The 17,035-nt window shown below is 43.7% G+C and overlaps 2 protein-coding genes across 10 annotated transcripts in view; one reads left to right on the plus strand and one right to left on the minus strand.

The window, feature by feature from the left end:
* The window catches only part of LOC133510397 (collagen alpha-1(XI) chain-like), a 261,978-nt gene that overhangs the window by 153,037 nt on the left and 91,906 nt on the right, over positions 1-17,035 (plus strand). For 7 of the 9 annotated variants that reach the window (XM_061838239.1, XM_061838244.1, XM_061838246.1 and 4 more), the window contains exons 1-4: positions 7,219-7,356; positions 11,374-11,454; positions 15,488-15,656; positions 15,729-15,786. The gene's annotated coding sequence lies outside the window, so the exon portion shown is untranslated. Of the gene's footprint in view, positions 1-7,218; positions 7,357-11,373; positions 11,455-15,487; positions 15,657-15,728; positions 15,787-17,035 lie in introns of those variants that run through there. The other 2 variants (XM_061838240.1, XM_061838238.1) reach the window with 1 other exon arrangement.
* On the minus strand, positions 3,621-9,776 carry LOC133510398 (alpha-amylase-like). Its single transcript, XM_061838251.1, has 8 exons — positions 9,551-9,776; positions 7,093-7,437; positions 6,636-6,866; positions 5,370-5,503; positions 4,805-5,027; positions 4,591-4,712; positions 4,332-4,457; positions 3,621-3,909 (listed from the first exon to the last, which is right to left on the minus strand). The coding sequence occupies exons 1-8, from the start codon at positions 9,719-9,721 to the stop codon at positions 3,720-3,722; spliced, it is 1,542 nt and encodes a 513-aa protein (XP_061694235.1). The 5' UTR covers positions 9,722-9,776; the 3' UTR covers positions 3,621-3,719.

The following is a 17,035-nucleotide window of genomic DNA, read 5'->3' on the forward strand; positions in this document are numbered from 1 at the left end:
CTAATATTTATATACATATATATGTATATATCCATCCATCCATCCATTTTCTTAGCCACTTTATCCTCTCGAGGGTCGCGAGGAGTGGTGGAGCATATATATATATATATTCTGTGAAGAGTGAAATATTGTCACTTTATTTTTTTTCCAATTTTACTAAATATATTCTGTGTGAATATATATATATATATATATATATATATATATATATATTCTGTGAAGAGTGAAATGTTGTCACTTTTTTTTTTCAAATTTTGTTAAATATATTGTGTATTTATTGCCAACAGTGCCTCCAGTCACTGCATAGTCACATTTAAGTCGATTTCAGGTTATATTTCACCTCCGCCTCTCAAAAATATGCAAGACAAATTCTCAGTGCGGGAAAACGTTTTTAAATGATTTATTTCCAAGAACAAAAACTAGTAATGATCTATTATTTGAACAGAGTTGTGGATACTTTTATAATATCTGCTGCAGCTTTGTTCCTGGTTTTGTAATCTGTATTCTGCTGTTTTAAATTAAAATTTTATTATGCTTTGGATGAAGTGATATTGTTCAGCAATATCTGAATTTCCACATTCATATTTTTTTTTATTTTTTTTTTTTTACTCAAATGATCCTTTGCTAGTTTCAAGTGGTGATGAAATGAATTGACAAAGATATCTGACACCCTGTTCCAACAGTGCCCCCCTGTGACTAGCAGAGCAACTTTTTTAGTGCAGCACCACTGTACGCTTTTTTTTTTTTTTTTATGAGCGCGTGACTTTTCTAGACATAAAAGTCAAGTCTGGATCGGCAGACTGAGTTTTCCCCGGTACAACTGAGATGAACAATTTTGGGACATGCTTATAAAGGAGTTTGATGTCTCTGTTTTACTCCGTGTAGAATTAGAATTTTTATTTTTATTGCATTGCAGGAGCAAAGACTTGAATCCAAATTATGTTGTACAATTATCATAATTTCACCATCGTCACTAAAATTCAGAGGCCGTGGGTTAAAATCTCCGGTCCGGTCTCCCCGTGTTGAAGTTGGCATGTTTTCCTCCCGCCGTCGTGGATTTAGTCCAGTCTTATAAATATATAAGAAAGGGGTGACGGGCAGGTGCGGTGCAGCGCATGAAATATGAAACAGGAAAAGGGGAGACTCTTGACGGCTGTGTCACCGAACATCAGCGATGGATGACAGCGCCAAAGAGCTCGGCCGGCAACGTTTGACATCCGGGCGGCTAATCGGAATCTACAGCAGCCGGACTGCGACGTGGAGCTTGCGCCTGGTGGCGGTGGGAGACCGTGGGTGGCGAAGGGGGTCAATAATTTAGAAGCTGAAGATGGTCTGGCATTTTCAGGTTGTCTTCTTGTTCTCCCTATGTGCTTTTTAAATCATGGAAACCGACTCTTCTTGAAATGAAGAATTTGAGAGAAATCAAAATTAAACCTACGGGCACCCATCGAAGTTTTCATGGTGAAACCTTTAAAAGCACATGCCAACAGTGAAACGTGGTGAGAGTGTGACGGTCTTGGGCTGCTTTGACCATTAAGGACCTGGGTGACTTACTCCGATCGATGGAACCGTGAATTTCTGCTCTTTACCAGAAAATCTTAAAGGGGAATGTCCAGCCATCAGTTTATGACCTCATGCTGAAGCAGTCCAAAACACACTTGCAAATAAACTTCTAAATTACCTAAAATCAACAAAATGAAGGTTCCTGAGTGGCCGAGTCAAACTCTAGACTTGAATCCGTTTGAGATCCTGTGGTGTGCCCTTAAAAGGAAGCTACTGACTGAAAACCCTCCACTGTTGTTGAATTAAAATTATTCTGCAAGGCCAAAATATCTCCATAGAGATTCTAATAAATGATTTTAAAAAATTCTTGATTTCAGTGGTTTCCGCTGAGGATGGCCCAAACTTTTATTAGGTTCAGGGATTCTTTGATGAGTTTTTCCATGAAGAAAAAAAAATCAGCATATTAAAAAATTCAATTTATGTTTACGTGAGTTATCCTTCTCTGATATTTACATTTGTTTGATCTCAAACATTAAAGTGGTGAAACTGCAAAAAAATCAAATAAATATAGGATCTTGGAAGGGTGACTGCCTTTTTTAGGGTACTGTATAAGAAACTGATCTCACAAAATAGTCAACAACTATAAAAAAAAAACCCCAATATGAAACCAATGTAATAATAATAATGAAAAAAAAAAAACGACCTGAAAATGGATATATGATGACCAAATAATAGCGAATGGCCGTAAAACGTTCTATGGTCTAACAGTCTGAATGCCTTGTGGCACGTTGTTGTCTCTCGCTGGTCACTTTGTGTACTACGCCAGATTCCTCATGTCGGACTTTTCTGTATTGTGGGAGAGGAGGTGGGACTGGACTCTCTTTCCGGTCTCGTCAGTGACCGATTTTTGATTGTGATGGCTGGTGCCGGTCGTCCGTGCTGGGCTTGAGGGGTGTCGCTCGGTACGAGATGTAGAAGAATGAAGAATCGCAACTGATTTTGCTTCCCGTAACTGATGATGTGCCCTTTCGCGTTCAACCCACCGCCGTTCAGGTGCAGGACATCTATTCTTAAGCGGTGCGATCGCGGCGTCCCTTGTGTATCCCTTCATCCAACACCTGTGTGATCCGTTTCCCTTAAGGCCACTTTCAACATCTATATCTCCGGCCGAGGCAAATGAAATGAAATATCTCCTTTCGTTCTGCTCGACGGGGCACGTTGCCATGACAACTGAAATGAGATGAATGATCCGGGAATGTATAACCTTTTTTTCCGTCGTCTGAACTGTGGACGCCGGCACTCGGTGCACATCTCAAAGAAGGTGTGTGTGTGTGTGTGTGTGTGTGGTGTGTGTGGGGGGGGGTGTTATCGGGAAATGACAAAGAGCAAGTGAGCGGGGAAGGGGGGGGGTTGAAGTTGCTGGCAGCGGGGGTCTCTGTCCTGCACATTTACTGCCCTGATGTCAGCGCTGAGCTCGCCGCGGTGACACCGTGATGACAGGAAGTCCTCAGCGGACGACACAAGTGCAGAGAGGACATCCGCTGACCATCGAGGGTTCAGCCAGGACAGCCACCTGATCAAGGAGATATCTGACAGTAGAAAAGATACTTATTATAGCACTTCTCCCTCTCCGTTGCGTTTGGGTTTGAGACCCCACCACCGCTAAGCGTATTTCCCCGATGGAATCTATGAAGCTATCCAATGAGACACACCTTCTGTTCTCCAGTACCGCGTAGTAACAAGGTTGCCTTCTGGTGGGGATTAACGGCTGCACTGTTGTGTTCTTGGACCTGCTGTCCGTATCCAGGGATAAAATATAAGAGTGGAGACATTTTTTTTTTTTTTGGGGGGGGGGGGATCAGACTTATTACAGTTCACTCAGCCTTGTACTGTATGTGTGATGGTAGAACAGCAAGCTGCAAATCACCCAGCCACACGTCCATCCACAGAAACATGTTTTTAGACCGTGGGTAGAAACTGAGGTACCCAAAGAAGACTGACTTCAGAACAGGAACTCGGAAAGGCACCGGCCCCGCCTTGAACACCCACCTGTGCAGTAATTACACTAAAGACCTTCTGCTAACATGAAGATAATGTCTTTAAGGCACCAGAAGAGAGAGAAGAGAAGACAGCAGAGGCGAGCCTTCCACCACAAAGCCCCTTTAATGGCACTTTTGTTCCTAGCTCGTGTTATTTTTGTTGAACGTAGCCGGCGTTTACAGTCTGGATTCGGCGTGAATCGCCACGAAAGGGTCCTCGTCTCGGGCGCCGATCCGGAATTGGGCCCGGCCGTCGTCCTCAACGTGAATCTGCTTTCCCGTGCACCCGTCTCCTTCTTTTTGGCCGGAGATGACGTCGCAGTAGGTGCCGCCCGGCATGCCGGTGTTTAGGTTCACGTCCAAGTCCCTAAGGATGAAAGACTGAAGTTTCTGTTTCAAGCTTTAGAAATTGTTTGAATTCTTCTGAAACATAGGACAATGAATGCAGAAAAAAAAAATAAAACACAGGATACAGAAAGGGAGGCGGTTCTGTCACATTTTAACACACTATGGAACAGTAAGGAGATTAGACCAAAACATTTAATGTACGCCTCCAAGACCTGGACTCAAAATAAGACATCAACCAACTCATCCACCGTCTTTGAATATGTAAATGAATGTGTAAAACCTCATTAAAAAAGAAGCTAGATGACAAAGAAACAGGCCAGAAGAGTGTGTGGATAGCTAAGACCGTTCGCTAGCCAGAGACAAGCGTACTCCTCTCGTGACAGCCATGGGACGTACGACGAAGTGAAGTGAGTCAGTCGTTTGCGCTGCTTTCATGCTCACCAGTTGTCATTGTTAAAGACGATGAAGCCCCGATTACCACGGCCAAAGGCAACCTGATTCGCCTGGTTGTCCCACCAGTTGGTATGAGGCTGTCCATCGACCACGTTGCGGAAAATGACCATGTTCCTGAAGAGTTTTGACAGAGAAAACCAATTAGACGCCACGTGTTTTTTGTTTTTTAATAAACAAAAACAGAGTAAAAACAATTTCATCCGTGAGAACTAACACAACAGAAGCCGAAAATCCCAGAGTTCCTCACTTGATCTGACGCCATCTGTGCTCACAGACCCACCCGTCCCCGCAGGTCTGATCAGGGTTGATGGGAACAGACTTAGTGCTTCCGTTGCTATCACTCGGAGGTCCCATCCAGTCGTTCTGATCCTGAGACGACGACCAGGCAACAACGAGAAAATATCAGCGCGTGGATTAACGGTGAAGTGACAAAACGATCGGCAGATTTTCCTAGAGAGAACCTTTCCATTGACAATGTGGCGGTTCCAGCGGAAGCTCGACATAACCCTGGCTACGCCGTACGGGTGGGCTAGCATGTACCCCACGGCCATCTTGTACAGTCTGGGGTCCCAGAAAGTGACGATGGATGCGCCGCCGGCACCGTGCCCTCGCTGGTTGTCGTGGTTGTCGACAAATACGACGGCATTGCCGTTTGGCATGAATCCCCACCCCTCTCCCCAATTTCTGTGGAAAGATAAACAAGGTGGTTATTAGTCATCATTTTGGTCAGCTTTGGTGTTAAAGCAGACTACGAATATTATATATAAATCCGATAAAAAAAATCTGTAATTATGGCAGTTAACTAGGCGTACTAAATAGATGCATCAGTCAGTATCCTCAAACTACAGATGTTAGGATTACCCTGAACCAAAAGGTTAGTCCAGGACTAACTGACCAAGGAGTCTTGTGCCATATTTTTATGGCAATCATAATTTCAAGACATTGTATTTCGGTACCGCCGTAAACCGAGGACCCCTCTGCTTCTACCATCTTGAATTCCCAAGCTGCCTCGCTGCTGCGGCGTACCTGGTGTAGCACAACTTCTCGCCATGCCATTTCCGAAAGACAGTTCCCAGTTTGGCACCGTATTTGAACTCGGTCACTCGTCCCAGGTGGGAGTACTGCCAAGCTGAGATGGGCTCGCCTCCGAGGTCAATAACCTGAGGACCAGGGGACAAATACGTTGGTCATCTGTACAGTTTTTGGACCACTGCGTCCGTTCTAGCAGCCTTTACTTCATTTTTTTTTTTCACCCCATAAAAGTGGTTGTTGTACAAGGTAGGCGGCAGCATGTTTGCTCATTACTTTTTTTGATCGATAATTGGATTTGCACAGCATGTCTATTTATTTACATTTACGTTACAAGCGACTTATATGATTCTCCTTCGTTGACCTTTTCTCGAAACTCTCTAGAGACCTTCGCAGTTCCGCCGAATAGAGTTTGAGCCAAAATGCAAGGAGAATCCACGGACTCAGCAGGATTCACAATGTCTCGAGAAGTTGAAACACCAAAGTGTGGACACAATTCAGATTTTATTTGAAAAATATAATTTAATCGGGCGGGAAGCCCCAAAGAGGGGTTCCGTCAGGAAGGGCCTCTGACGAAAAACCTGTGCCAAACAAATATGAGCGTTTCGCTGTGGCGACCCCTAACGGGACAAGCCGAAAGAAACCTCATCGAATCGGGCGGCACGGTGGAACAGCTGGAAAGCGTTGGCCTCACAGTTCTGAGGTCCTGGATTCAATCCCGGCCCACCCTGTGTGGAGTTTGCATGTTCTCCCCGTGCCTGCGTGGGTTTTCTCTGAGCACTCCGGTTTCCTCCCACATCCCAAAAACATGCAACATTAATTGGACACTCTAAATTGGCCCTAGATTTGATTGTTGATGCGGCTATTTGTCTCCGTGTGGCCTGCGATTGGCTGGGAACCAGTTCAGGGTGTACACCGCCTCCTGCCCGTTGACAGCTGGGATAAGCTCCAGCAATCCCGCGACCCTTGTGAGAATAAGCGGCTAAGAAAATGGATGGATCATTGAATCGAACTGGAACGAATCGTAGGCCCATTGAATCAAATCGGTCAATTCAGAATCGAATTGGTCAGCAATCGTTTATTTTGACAGAGTATATTTGCCCCGTCTTTTTTACGTTGCATTTGTACTCTCATTATAGTACTACGTCCGCAGGTTCTGTAAATGGTGTCACTTGAACCATACGGTGAAAATCCAGCCTCAGAGCTCAAATAAAGCCGTGAAGGCGGAGTCTCATGCTGCAGACGTCGGCGTTCAGCGAGTACCTCCTGGAAAATGAAGGGTCTGGAGCCTTCGGCGAACCACTGGGTGCTGAGGTTGCGCAGGCGGCCGTAGACGGCGGCCAGGTCGCCGGGCCACATGTGCTTGCAGGCATCCACCCGGAACCCGGCCACGCCCATGTCGATGAGCGCATTCATGAACTCGGCCACCTTGTCGCGGACGTAGTTCTTCTCCAAAGCGAGGTCCAGGAGGCCCACCAGGCGACAGTCGCGCACCTGCACAGAGAAAAGACAGAAAGAAAGGATTTACATTTTGATTTGGATGCGCCCATCCACATTCATTTCGACACTACTTTAGCTTGCATTTTGTACTTTTAGATACTTTAGAATCCGGTGAGGAAGTTTTCATCTTATGTATTTGGGGCACAGACTGTCATTAGCAATGATAACAAAGAGAAGGATGCTAGCCCCCCGCACTAACAAAAACCGTAGCACAGCGTACCTGATTAGCGTCCCCGTAGTTCTCGATCTCACCGCTGCTTGTTCTGCATTTGTGGTCGTTGAAGTCCCAGCTGCTGTAGGGGACATCGGGGAAGTTCTTGGTGCTGGCGCTGAACCAAGTCCCGCAGGACGAGTGGTTCCCCTCGCCGCCGGCCGAGCCGCACATGTGATTGATGACGGCGTCCACGTAGATGTTGACCCCGACGTTGTTGCACCGCGCCACCATGTCCCGCAGCTCCCGCTCGTCACCGGACCTGGAACACAGGTTGTAGCCCACGGGCTGGTACCTCTGCCACCAGGGCCTCCAGGGATTGTCGAGAACAATGTGCTCGTTGGGAGGCGAGATCTGAGCAAACACATGGAAAGAAAATGAAAATTATGACGCGCCGTATGGTATTCTGTTAAAACACACTTTAGAAAGTAAGTGACATGCAATTTGAAAGGGGTTAAGGAGGAGTTTTGTAATTTTAACCTGAAATTGCTCATTTAATTGTCATATTTGTGAGAGCTGTCTATCTGACCAGATAGTAGAACATCAGTAAAATAAAAACTGAAAATTTTGGGGGGGCCAACTCTCGTCTTATAATCGTATCATTCACGCATCCGGTTGTCTCCATTTAGTCACGACAACTGCTATCTTGGGTAATAGAAGAAAGATGAAAATAAATTTAAAAAAAAAAAAAGCCACCATGCAGGGACATGCACGTAACTTCCTGTCAAAATAGTACAACTACAAATAAACCACAGGGTAAACAAATGTGATGATTAAAATAATCCCTCCTCTGGCCATTTAGCGATGATAACCGCCGCCTGGCACAGTAAAAATCAACATCATGACTCAAAATAATCTTCTTCTCCTTTCGCCTTGTCCCGTTAGGGGTCGACACAGCGTGTCATCTTAGATGAACGCATATTTTGTTTGGCGCAGTTTTGCGCCGGATGGCCTTCCGGACGCATCCCCTCTGCATTTAGGCGGGAGGAGAAGCTGATAGCTAAAGCGTTGACCTCACAGTTCTGAGGACCCAGGTTCGATCCCGGCCCTGCCTGTGTGGAGTTTGCACGCTCTCCCCGTGCCTTCTTGGGTTTTCTTCCGTTTCCTCCCACATCCCAAAAACACGCAACGTTAATTGGACACTCTAAATTGCCCCTAGGTGTGATTGTGAGCCCTGCGATTGGCTGGCAACCAGTTCAGGGTGTATCCCGCCTCCTGCCCGTTGACAGCTAGGATAGGCTCCAGCACTCCCTGCGACCCTTGTGAGGATAAGCGGCAAAGGAAATGGATGGATGGAGACGCTTATAGCACCCGGTATTCCTAGGCGGTCTCCCATCCAAGTCCTAACCAGGTTCAGACCAGCTTAGCGTCCGAGATCTGATGACATCGGGCGTTCTCAGGCTAGCATGGCCATAAGGACTCAAAATAATACATCAACTAAAAAAGTAAGGGGCGGGACGGTGGAGCAGCCGGTAAAGCATTGGCTTCACAGTTCTGAGGTCCCGGGTTCAATCCCGGCCTGGCCTGTGTGGAGTTTGCATGTTCTCCCCTCCTACATCCCAAAAACATGAATTGGACGTTTTAAATTGCCCCTAGGTGTGATTGTGAGTGAAGCTGTTTGTCTCCATGTGCCCGGTGATTGGCTGGTAAACAGCTCAGGGTATACGCCGCCTGCTGCCCATTGACAGCCGGGATAGGCTCCAGCACTCCCCGCAACCCTTGTGAGGATAAGCGGCTAAGAAAATGGATGGATGGATAGTACATACTGTATTCTGTACAGGTGTGAGGTGCCTAAACTTCCAATGTGTTGCCCTTTCATTCCATCTCTGTAGACATGACAAGCCGAGAATCGCACCCTAATCTTTATCTTCTACTAAAAAGCTGTGCTGATCTAATTGAGTGTGACTGTCTTGATGTGCCCTGTGATTGGCTTGCAACCAGTTTAGGGTGTGCCGTGCCTTCTGCTCGTTGACAGCCTGGATAGGCTCAAGCACTCTTCGTGACCTTTGTGAGGATAAGCGGCAAAGAAAATGGCTGGATGGATCGATGGATTAAAAAAAAGTAAAGTCCAAGGCATGGGTGCATACATGTCACGATAACTACAGCTTCACTTATAGTATACCTCTTCACCACCGTTTTACGTGATAGAAATCGTAAAAAATAATCCAAAAAGGCCTTGATTATGCGCAAGTATGTGATGCATGCAATCCCTCGTTAGCCAAGATATGCGCCACCTCGCTCAATGGAAATAAACTAGGACAACTGGAAATAATCCACAATTTTGGAAAAAGAAAAAAAAAAGTCCAAGGCCTCGCACAAAGTGCCGTACAGTACTGCCGTTGCGTGGTTCTATTCACGCTAATCGCCGGCTTGTACAATATTAATAAAGAAATGGAAATAGTCCACATTCGGGAAAGTTGCAGTGTCGACATTTGCGTACTCCGAGCAAATATCAGGCACGGGTTACCTGAACTCCCCCGAAGCCGTTGGGCCCCAGGAAGCGCTCGCACTCGGCCGCAATGTCCGCCCAACGCCACTCAAAAAGATGGACGACGGCCGTCCTGCCGTGCCGCAGCTGAGGGTGGTGCTGGGCGGCGGCGAGCCCGCACAGCAGCGCCCACGCGATGAACCCCTTCATGCTTCTCCGGCAGAAATGGGTCTTTTAAAAAAAAAGGGAAAAAAAAAAAAGCATAAAAGCAGCTGTCACACCTGTATTTGTACAACTTTTCTCCCCCTCGGGGAGCCAATGGGGAGCCTGGCAAATAGAGGCAGGCAAATTTGGCAGCTGCTTGCGTTCTCACACTTACTAAGTGTTGTTATATGCGACAAAAACACGGCAATTTTTCCCGCCGGTCAACTCCATTTCACGTTAGACGACATTTGCACTTGTTTCGGGCAAATGCAGTTTCTTCAGACTAGGAGAGGGTCGAAGTAAATCATTATTCAATATTGACCGTGTGACTCGACTGTGCTGTAGCAGCCAAATAGTCAACAACAAAATGTTTGGGGTTTTTTGGGTGTATTTTGGACAATTTTAATTTGATGAATATCACATTGGGTTTGTTCAAATTTGAACTGTGGCCATGTTTTTTGTTTACATGTACTGGTATTTTCACTTCAGGGGTTCGAGTAAACGGGTTCATGCTCTGAACAAGGAGGATGCACCATTATTTTAAGTACAGTACTCACGTTTATCAATCTACTATTCACTTTACAGTAAGTAAAGTTTGTGACATTTGATGAATAAACTCAACGACTTCGTATAAAAACCTGACCTGACCAAAAGAAATAGATCGAATTGAATCGAATTGAAATCAGCAAAGCATTGTCCTAAATAAATTGCAAAATAACAGACGGAATGTGCGTTTTTATTGTTTTTGTAACTGCGTATTCAGATGTAGACGGACAGCCAAAGTTGGATGTTTTGGAGACGAGGTTCGAGAGAGCAGGCTTAGATGGTTTGGCCATGTTCAGAGGCGAGAGAGTGGATATGGTGGTAGAAGAGTGCTGAGGATGGAGCTGCCGGGCAAACGAGCGAGAGGAAGGCTTAAATGGAAAAAGATGACACGCTCTGGCGACCCCTGACGGGACAAGTCGAAAGGAAAAGAAGAAGTATTCAGATCTACACAAAGCAATGAATGGGCCCTCCCCTCGCAGTCCTTCTTTCAATCCACCCAATGATCATCACTTAGTATGAGTTTGTCTAAAAAAATTGCCCCCACAAATGAGCTTTTCCGAATCACAATGGTGGACCGACCCCCTGTTCACTTTCAAGGGTGGATCCTTGAGATGGTTCAGTCTTAGAACTGCACTTGGGGGACTGTATTTGGAGTCACTCTTTCTCATGGGAAATCCTCAAAATGATCATCAAACTTCATCAAAATCATAATGGCCTCGTTGAATCAAAACGTGTCAAATTTGGCGGCAAGCTCGTAGATAAAATGGCCACAACAGCTCCAAAATTGACTTCCTGTTTTTTTTTTTTTTAAATATGACTTTTTTGTTCTTAGGTTCTACTCGTGACAGACACGGCTATTAAATATCGCGTTGCCACGTCAACCCTCGTATTACTTTTAGCAAACAGTTCAGCGTCATTTGTAACGTGAGGCTTTGCCGAGGCATGTGCACTCCTGCAGCTGTTTGCGTTGGACCCGATCCCATATTGATCTTAGTCAATGAGTAAATTCGTCGCTCGTTATGTGATGACACACCGCGGGGTTGTGAAAACTCTGCGGGACACTTTGTGGTCGCTTTAAAAGGTAACTTTTTTTTTTTTCTTTGTGTTTATAGAATTCTTATTGTGCTTGAGCTGGGGGTTGCGTTCAAGACTGCGGGAAAATTCCTCACTCGTCAAAAGTGTCCCTGTCAAAGGTAACCAGAAAACATGGCTGCCCTCCTCAACTACCTTCTTTTTTTTTTTTAATTGTGAGTGGATCATTTGACTTTAAATCTATTTTTATTTTTGAAATGAGAATGGAATACGGTAATATTTTTCTTCATTAAAACAAATAAAAATGGCGTTTGTCCATTCCAGGTCAACCCAAAAAAAAACATTTTTCCAATGTTTTTTTGAAAAAGAAATATAGTAGTCTTTAATATCGTACTAAATAATACACACAACAATTAAATAAAATGCAAATATTTTTTTTTTTTTTCCTGATTATTTGCTTTAATTCAATGAACATTGTGCTGCTTCTTGTGGTTTATGCATCTTGACCACCCGGGGGCAGTATAATACAAACATTCAGGAAGGCAGTCACGGTTCTTCAGGAAGCTGCAATAATATTAATAATTTATTTGTAGGATAAAAAATATTTGCCTTATTTTTTATTATGTTGTCATTGCATTTATTCATTTTATTTCTGCTTATTCATTTGAAGTGCTTTACCTTTCTTATTCATCGGTAATTTAGTTTATTTTTTTACGGGTGGCATAGTGCAGGATCTGCCTCACATTTCTGAGAACAGAGGTTCAAATCCCAGCCCCGCCTGTGTGGATTTCCTCATTTTCAATTTAATGCTTATTTTCCTTCATTTTTTGATCATTGTATTTAACGTTGTTTTATATTCATTTTGATATTTATTTAATGTTCAAACTATATAAAGATATTTTTATTTCTTCTAGTTAAACTGTTTCCATTCAAAGCTTTTTTAAATGTACTTTTTGAACATTTTTTATGCATTTATAATTCAATATTTTGGCTTTAATTTACAATATTACACTTCTTTTCTGTTTTTCCTCTTTAAACGTCTGCACCGTGTCATTTTTGACTGTGACATTTGCCTCGTGACGCAACACCTTTATTCCCCCCACGGCACCCCACCCCTGACTCTCTCCCACTTTTTTTTTTTTTTTTTTTTTTTCCCCACAAGCCTTTTGGAACGCCGATCGCCCCGAGGACAAAAGCTTCCTTTCACGACTGCATCTGTGGCGGCCAGGTATTAAAAAAAAAAAAAAAAGTGCTTCTGCCACGGGAAAATGGAAAGAGACAGCACTGGCAGACTGTGAGGGGATAACATGATGAGGACGATGAGAAAATATTTTTTGGGGTGGGAGGGGTCATCTCGTGGCAGCACCGATAAGCCCCCCCACACCCACCACCACCACCTTTTTGGCCGTTATCCGTGAATGTTTGGACGGCGTTCAACGAAAGAGGAAAGACGTCCTCTCAGGTTGATCCCATGGAAAGTTTTCACCGCGCTGATGTGTTGCGCAGATGTCGTTTTCCGTCGTGCCGCAAAAAAAAAAACAGGCGAAGAAGAAGAACGGCGGCGGCGTGAGCGGATGCACACTTCAGCATAACTTTCTCCCGTGTGGGACATGGCGCCCGTGTCTGACGAGACACCGAATGTCACAACCTTTATTTAATTGACTCATGAGTGCGGGTGGGCCAGTACCGGTACCAGGTATCGGGCTGACACCAGCCTTAATTCAAGGTATATGGTACAAAAAAAAAAAAAAATTGTCATCACTGAAGATGAGTCAGAAGTGCACTAATATTTGGCCAAAGATTAAACATTTTTTCATGAGAATAAAAGTCGTTCCAGGATCAACTACTGCTCATTTTAACCTGAAGATGTTTTTATTTAAATGTTGTATTTGTATTATTTCAGTGTTGGAAAACAACTTCAGAATAAGCAGGGAAACCTACAGTTAGTCCAACCTGAAGAGAATTTTTGGCTCAAAAGTTACTGGATCGCCACTGATTCCTTTCATCCTAGAATCGAATTGGCAACTATGAATCATGATACGAATCGAATCACCGAGTAATCGTTATGCCCTTATGGATTGATTATAAAATCCCGTCCTTGACGATTAAAAGATGTTTTGACGTAGCATTTTGACACAAACATGCTGTATTGTGCCATTAAAATGCTATATTTTAAGATGATAATGCAATACGGCACTGTGGGTCAGCTGGTAAAGCGTTGGCCTCACAGTTCTGAGGACTCGGGTTCGATCCCGGCCCTGCCTGTGTCGAGTTTGCGTGTTCTCCCCGTCCTTGCGTGGGTTTTCTCCGGGCACTCCGGTTTCCTCCCACATCCCCAAAAACATGCAACATTAATTGGACACTCTAAATTGCCCCTAGGTGTGATTGTCAGTGCGGCTGTTTGTCTCTGTGTCCTGCGATTTTCTGGCAACCAGTTCAGGGTGTACCCCGCCCGCCTCCTGCCCCTTGACAGCTGGGATAGGCTCCAGCACGCTCCCCGTCACCCTTGTGAGGATAAGCAGCAAAGAAAATGGATGGAGTTACTGAATCGCCACTTATTCGTTTCATCCTTGAATCGAATTGGCAATCATGAATCATGGTATGAATCGAATCACGGATGAAACATCATACACCGATAGATTATGATTACAAAATCCCGTCCTTGACCTTTAAAAGGTGTTTTAACATAACACTTTGACACAAACATGGTGTATTGTGCCATTAAAATGTATATTTTCAGATGATAATGCAATATTAGGAGATTAAAATGCTGTATTTAATGTAACAATAAAATATTACGCAATGTCAGTGCAATATTTGGGTTTGAAAGCACTATAGTTCAATATGAAATGCCAAATTTTGCGACAGCCATGTCATATTTTGCTATGTAAATGTTATATTTTGGGATGAAAACGCCGTCGTTCAATTTCAAGATGCTTCATTTTCTGCCCTGAAAACAAAATCGCTGGAAGCGGCTCGAAGTTGATTGGAAGGCATTAAGGAGGAATGCGAGCGAGCACCGAGGGAGGCTTGACGTGAGCGGACCGTGCGGCTTCATTCCATTCGCGCTGCCGGTGGCTGGAAAAGTTGTCAGTGAAAAAGAAAAAAAGAGTCAGCTGGAGTCAATTTTCTGATCGTCTTTCACACGAGTCAGCGGGAAATAGGACATTCGGGCTCTTCAGAACACTTTCGACTTCTTGTTGCACATTTCTTTATATAGAAAAAAAAAACTTTCAAATGGTTTTTTTACCTTTCCTCTATGTTTTAATGCTTTTTTTTCTTGGTTTTATTTCATTTTTTTAAATTTCCTACACTGCACCTTTTATATTATCCATCCATCCATTTTCTTACAAATTTGGACACTAAACCCGTTGTCAGCCCCATTTGACATCCATCCATCCATTTTCTTTGCTGCTTATCCTCACAAGGGTCACGGGAGTACTGGAGCCTATCTCAGCTGTCAACGGGCAGGAGGCGGGGTACACCTTGAATTTGTTGCCAGCCAATCGCAGGACACATAGAGACAAACAGTTGCCGTCACAATCACACCTAGGGGCAATTTAGAGTGTCCAATTAATGTTGCATGTTTTGGGGATGTGGGAGGAAACCGGAGTGCCCGGAGAAAACCCACGCAACGATGGGGAGAACACGCAAACTCCACACAGGTGGGACCGGGATCGAACCCGAGTCCTCAGAACTGTGAGGCCAACGCTTTCCAGCTGCTCCAACTTCCCGTCCTTTTATATGATTTCATTTTATTTTTGTTTAGCTTTCCACCTTAATGGATATGTACTTCATAACTTTGAATTTCATTTTATGATTTTTTTAAAATCACCACTTTGTACTTATTTAAATTATTAATGAATTTATTCTTAATTTTATATGCTGTTTAATATTGTGTTTTTGGGGGTTTTATCTGCTTATTTTTATTTTCAGCACTCCAGCTTTATTTGATATTAATAGTGTTTTAATTTAATTTTTGTTTTTCATTCACTGTATTTTTTTAGTTTTATTTTCTCCACTGCACCTTATTTTGAATGCTTAATTTAATGCACAATTTTTAACTTTATTTCATTTCTCTTTTTGTCTGAATTTAAAAAAAAAAGATCAATTAAAATTGTATTGATGTTTTATTATGTTTGTGTTTTATGCTTTGTTGTTGTTGTTGTTGTTGTTGTGCTGTCCGTCCACCAGCGACTGCCATAAGGTGACCCAGTTGGCTGCTGGGAGAAGGCCCGTCGACTGACGGAGGCCTTGAAGGACATCCAGGAAGTTCACGTTGGCGCTCCTCCATCAGGCACCTTTGGGGAAAAAAAAATGCTTGCTGTCTCCATTCGATCTGAATGAAATCAAAACCAGAACTGTAAGAGATTCAATGTAGTTGTTTTTTATGTTTTTTTTTTAAATGTTTTATAACCGTCTTGATTCTTCCCAGATCCCATTGCAGCCTCTCTGTGTATTTGTAAGCGAACTCCACCAGGGGGCGGTCCAAGGTTTGGCTTTGAAAATCTTCTTTTATGGAAACATCGAAAGGTTACGATTCTGATTGAGATATTTATAACTTGATTTTTTAAATATCACATATCATTCTCTCATGATACATAACCTGACTTGATAAAATATTGGATCTCACAGCTTTGTAACCATTACATTGATATTTGCATGGCGGCACGGTGGCTCAGCTGGTAAAGCGTTGGCCTCACAGTTCTGAGGACCCGGGTTCAATTCCGGATACACCTGTGTGTAGTTTGCATGTTCTCCCCGTGCCTGCGTGGGTTTTCTCCGGTTTCCTCCCACATCCCAAAAACATTAATTGGACACTTAAAATTGTCCCTAGGTGTGATTGTGATTGAGTGCGGCTGTTTGTCGTGATGTGCCCTGCGTTTGGCTGGCGACCAGTTCAGTGTGTACCCCGCCTCCTGCAACTTAACAGCTGGGATAGGCTCCAGCACTCCCCGCGACCCTCGTGAGGATAAGCAGCTAAGAAAATGAATGTATGGATGTACGCTATATACGCTGCCGTGAAAACCTCCTCATAAAACCTGTTTTGAGACACTATAAGATGCTATAAAAAATATAATAAATTTAGACACTAAAATGTACATTACTATAAAAATTATAACATTTAGAGATAAAGCTGTGTTTTGGATATATAGTGGTAAAATTTCCTATTTTTGTTTTAATTTACTAACTGCCCACCCTGCTATTTGACTTCAAAAGCCGTCAATGGCAGCGAACGTTAAATGCTCAATCCCAAATAATCCATCCATCCATTTTCTTAGCTGCTTATCCTCACGAGGGTCGCAGGAGTGCTGGAGCCTATCTCAGCTGTCAACGGGTAGGAGGCAGGGTACAGCCTGAACTGGTTGCCAGCCAATCGCAGGGCACATTGAGACAAACAGCCGCACTCATAATCACACCTAGGGACAATTTAGGGTCTCTAATTAATGTTGTAAAATCGCTAATTAGCTGTTTTTTTTTTTATCAAATCTATCCCCCATTATTTGCATTTTTTAAGGGCAATTACAAGGAGTGCAAGATATTTTGGATATTTGCGATCAGAATTTGTTCCCATCCCCCCCTGTGAGTAATATTGTGGTTACCGGGCGGGAAAAGCTTGACACAAATTTAGGGACGGGGCAAAATGTTACGATCGTATCAATATTGTATCATTTGAAGTTATTATTACAATATCACTTGCAATTATATTGTCGCCCTCTGATGCCACACTTTATGACACTT

This window comes from Syngnathoides biaculeatus, chromosome 13 (assembly GCF_019802595.1).
Source record: "Syngnathoides biaculeatus isolate LvHL_M chromosome 13, ASM1980259v1, whole genome shotgun sequence".
NCBI classification, from domain to species: Eukaryota; Metazoa; Chordata; class Actinopteri; order Syngnathiformes; family Syngnathidae; genus Syngnathoides; species Syngnathoides biaculeatus.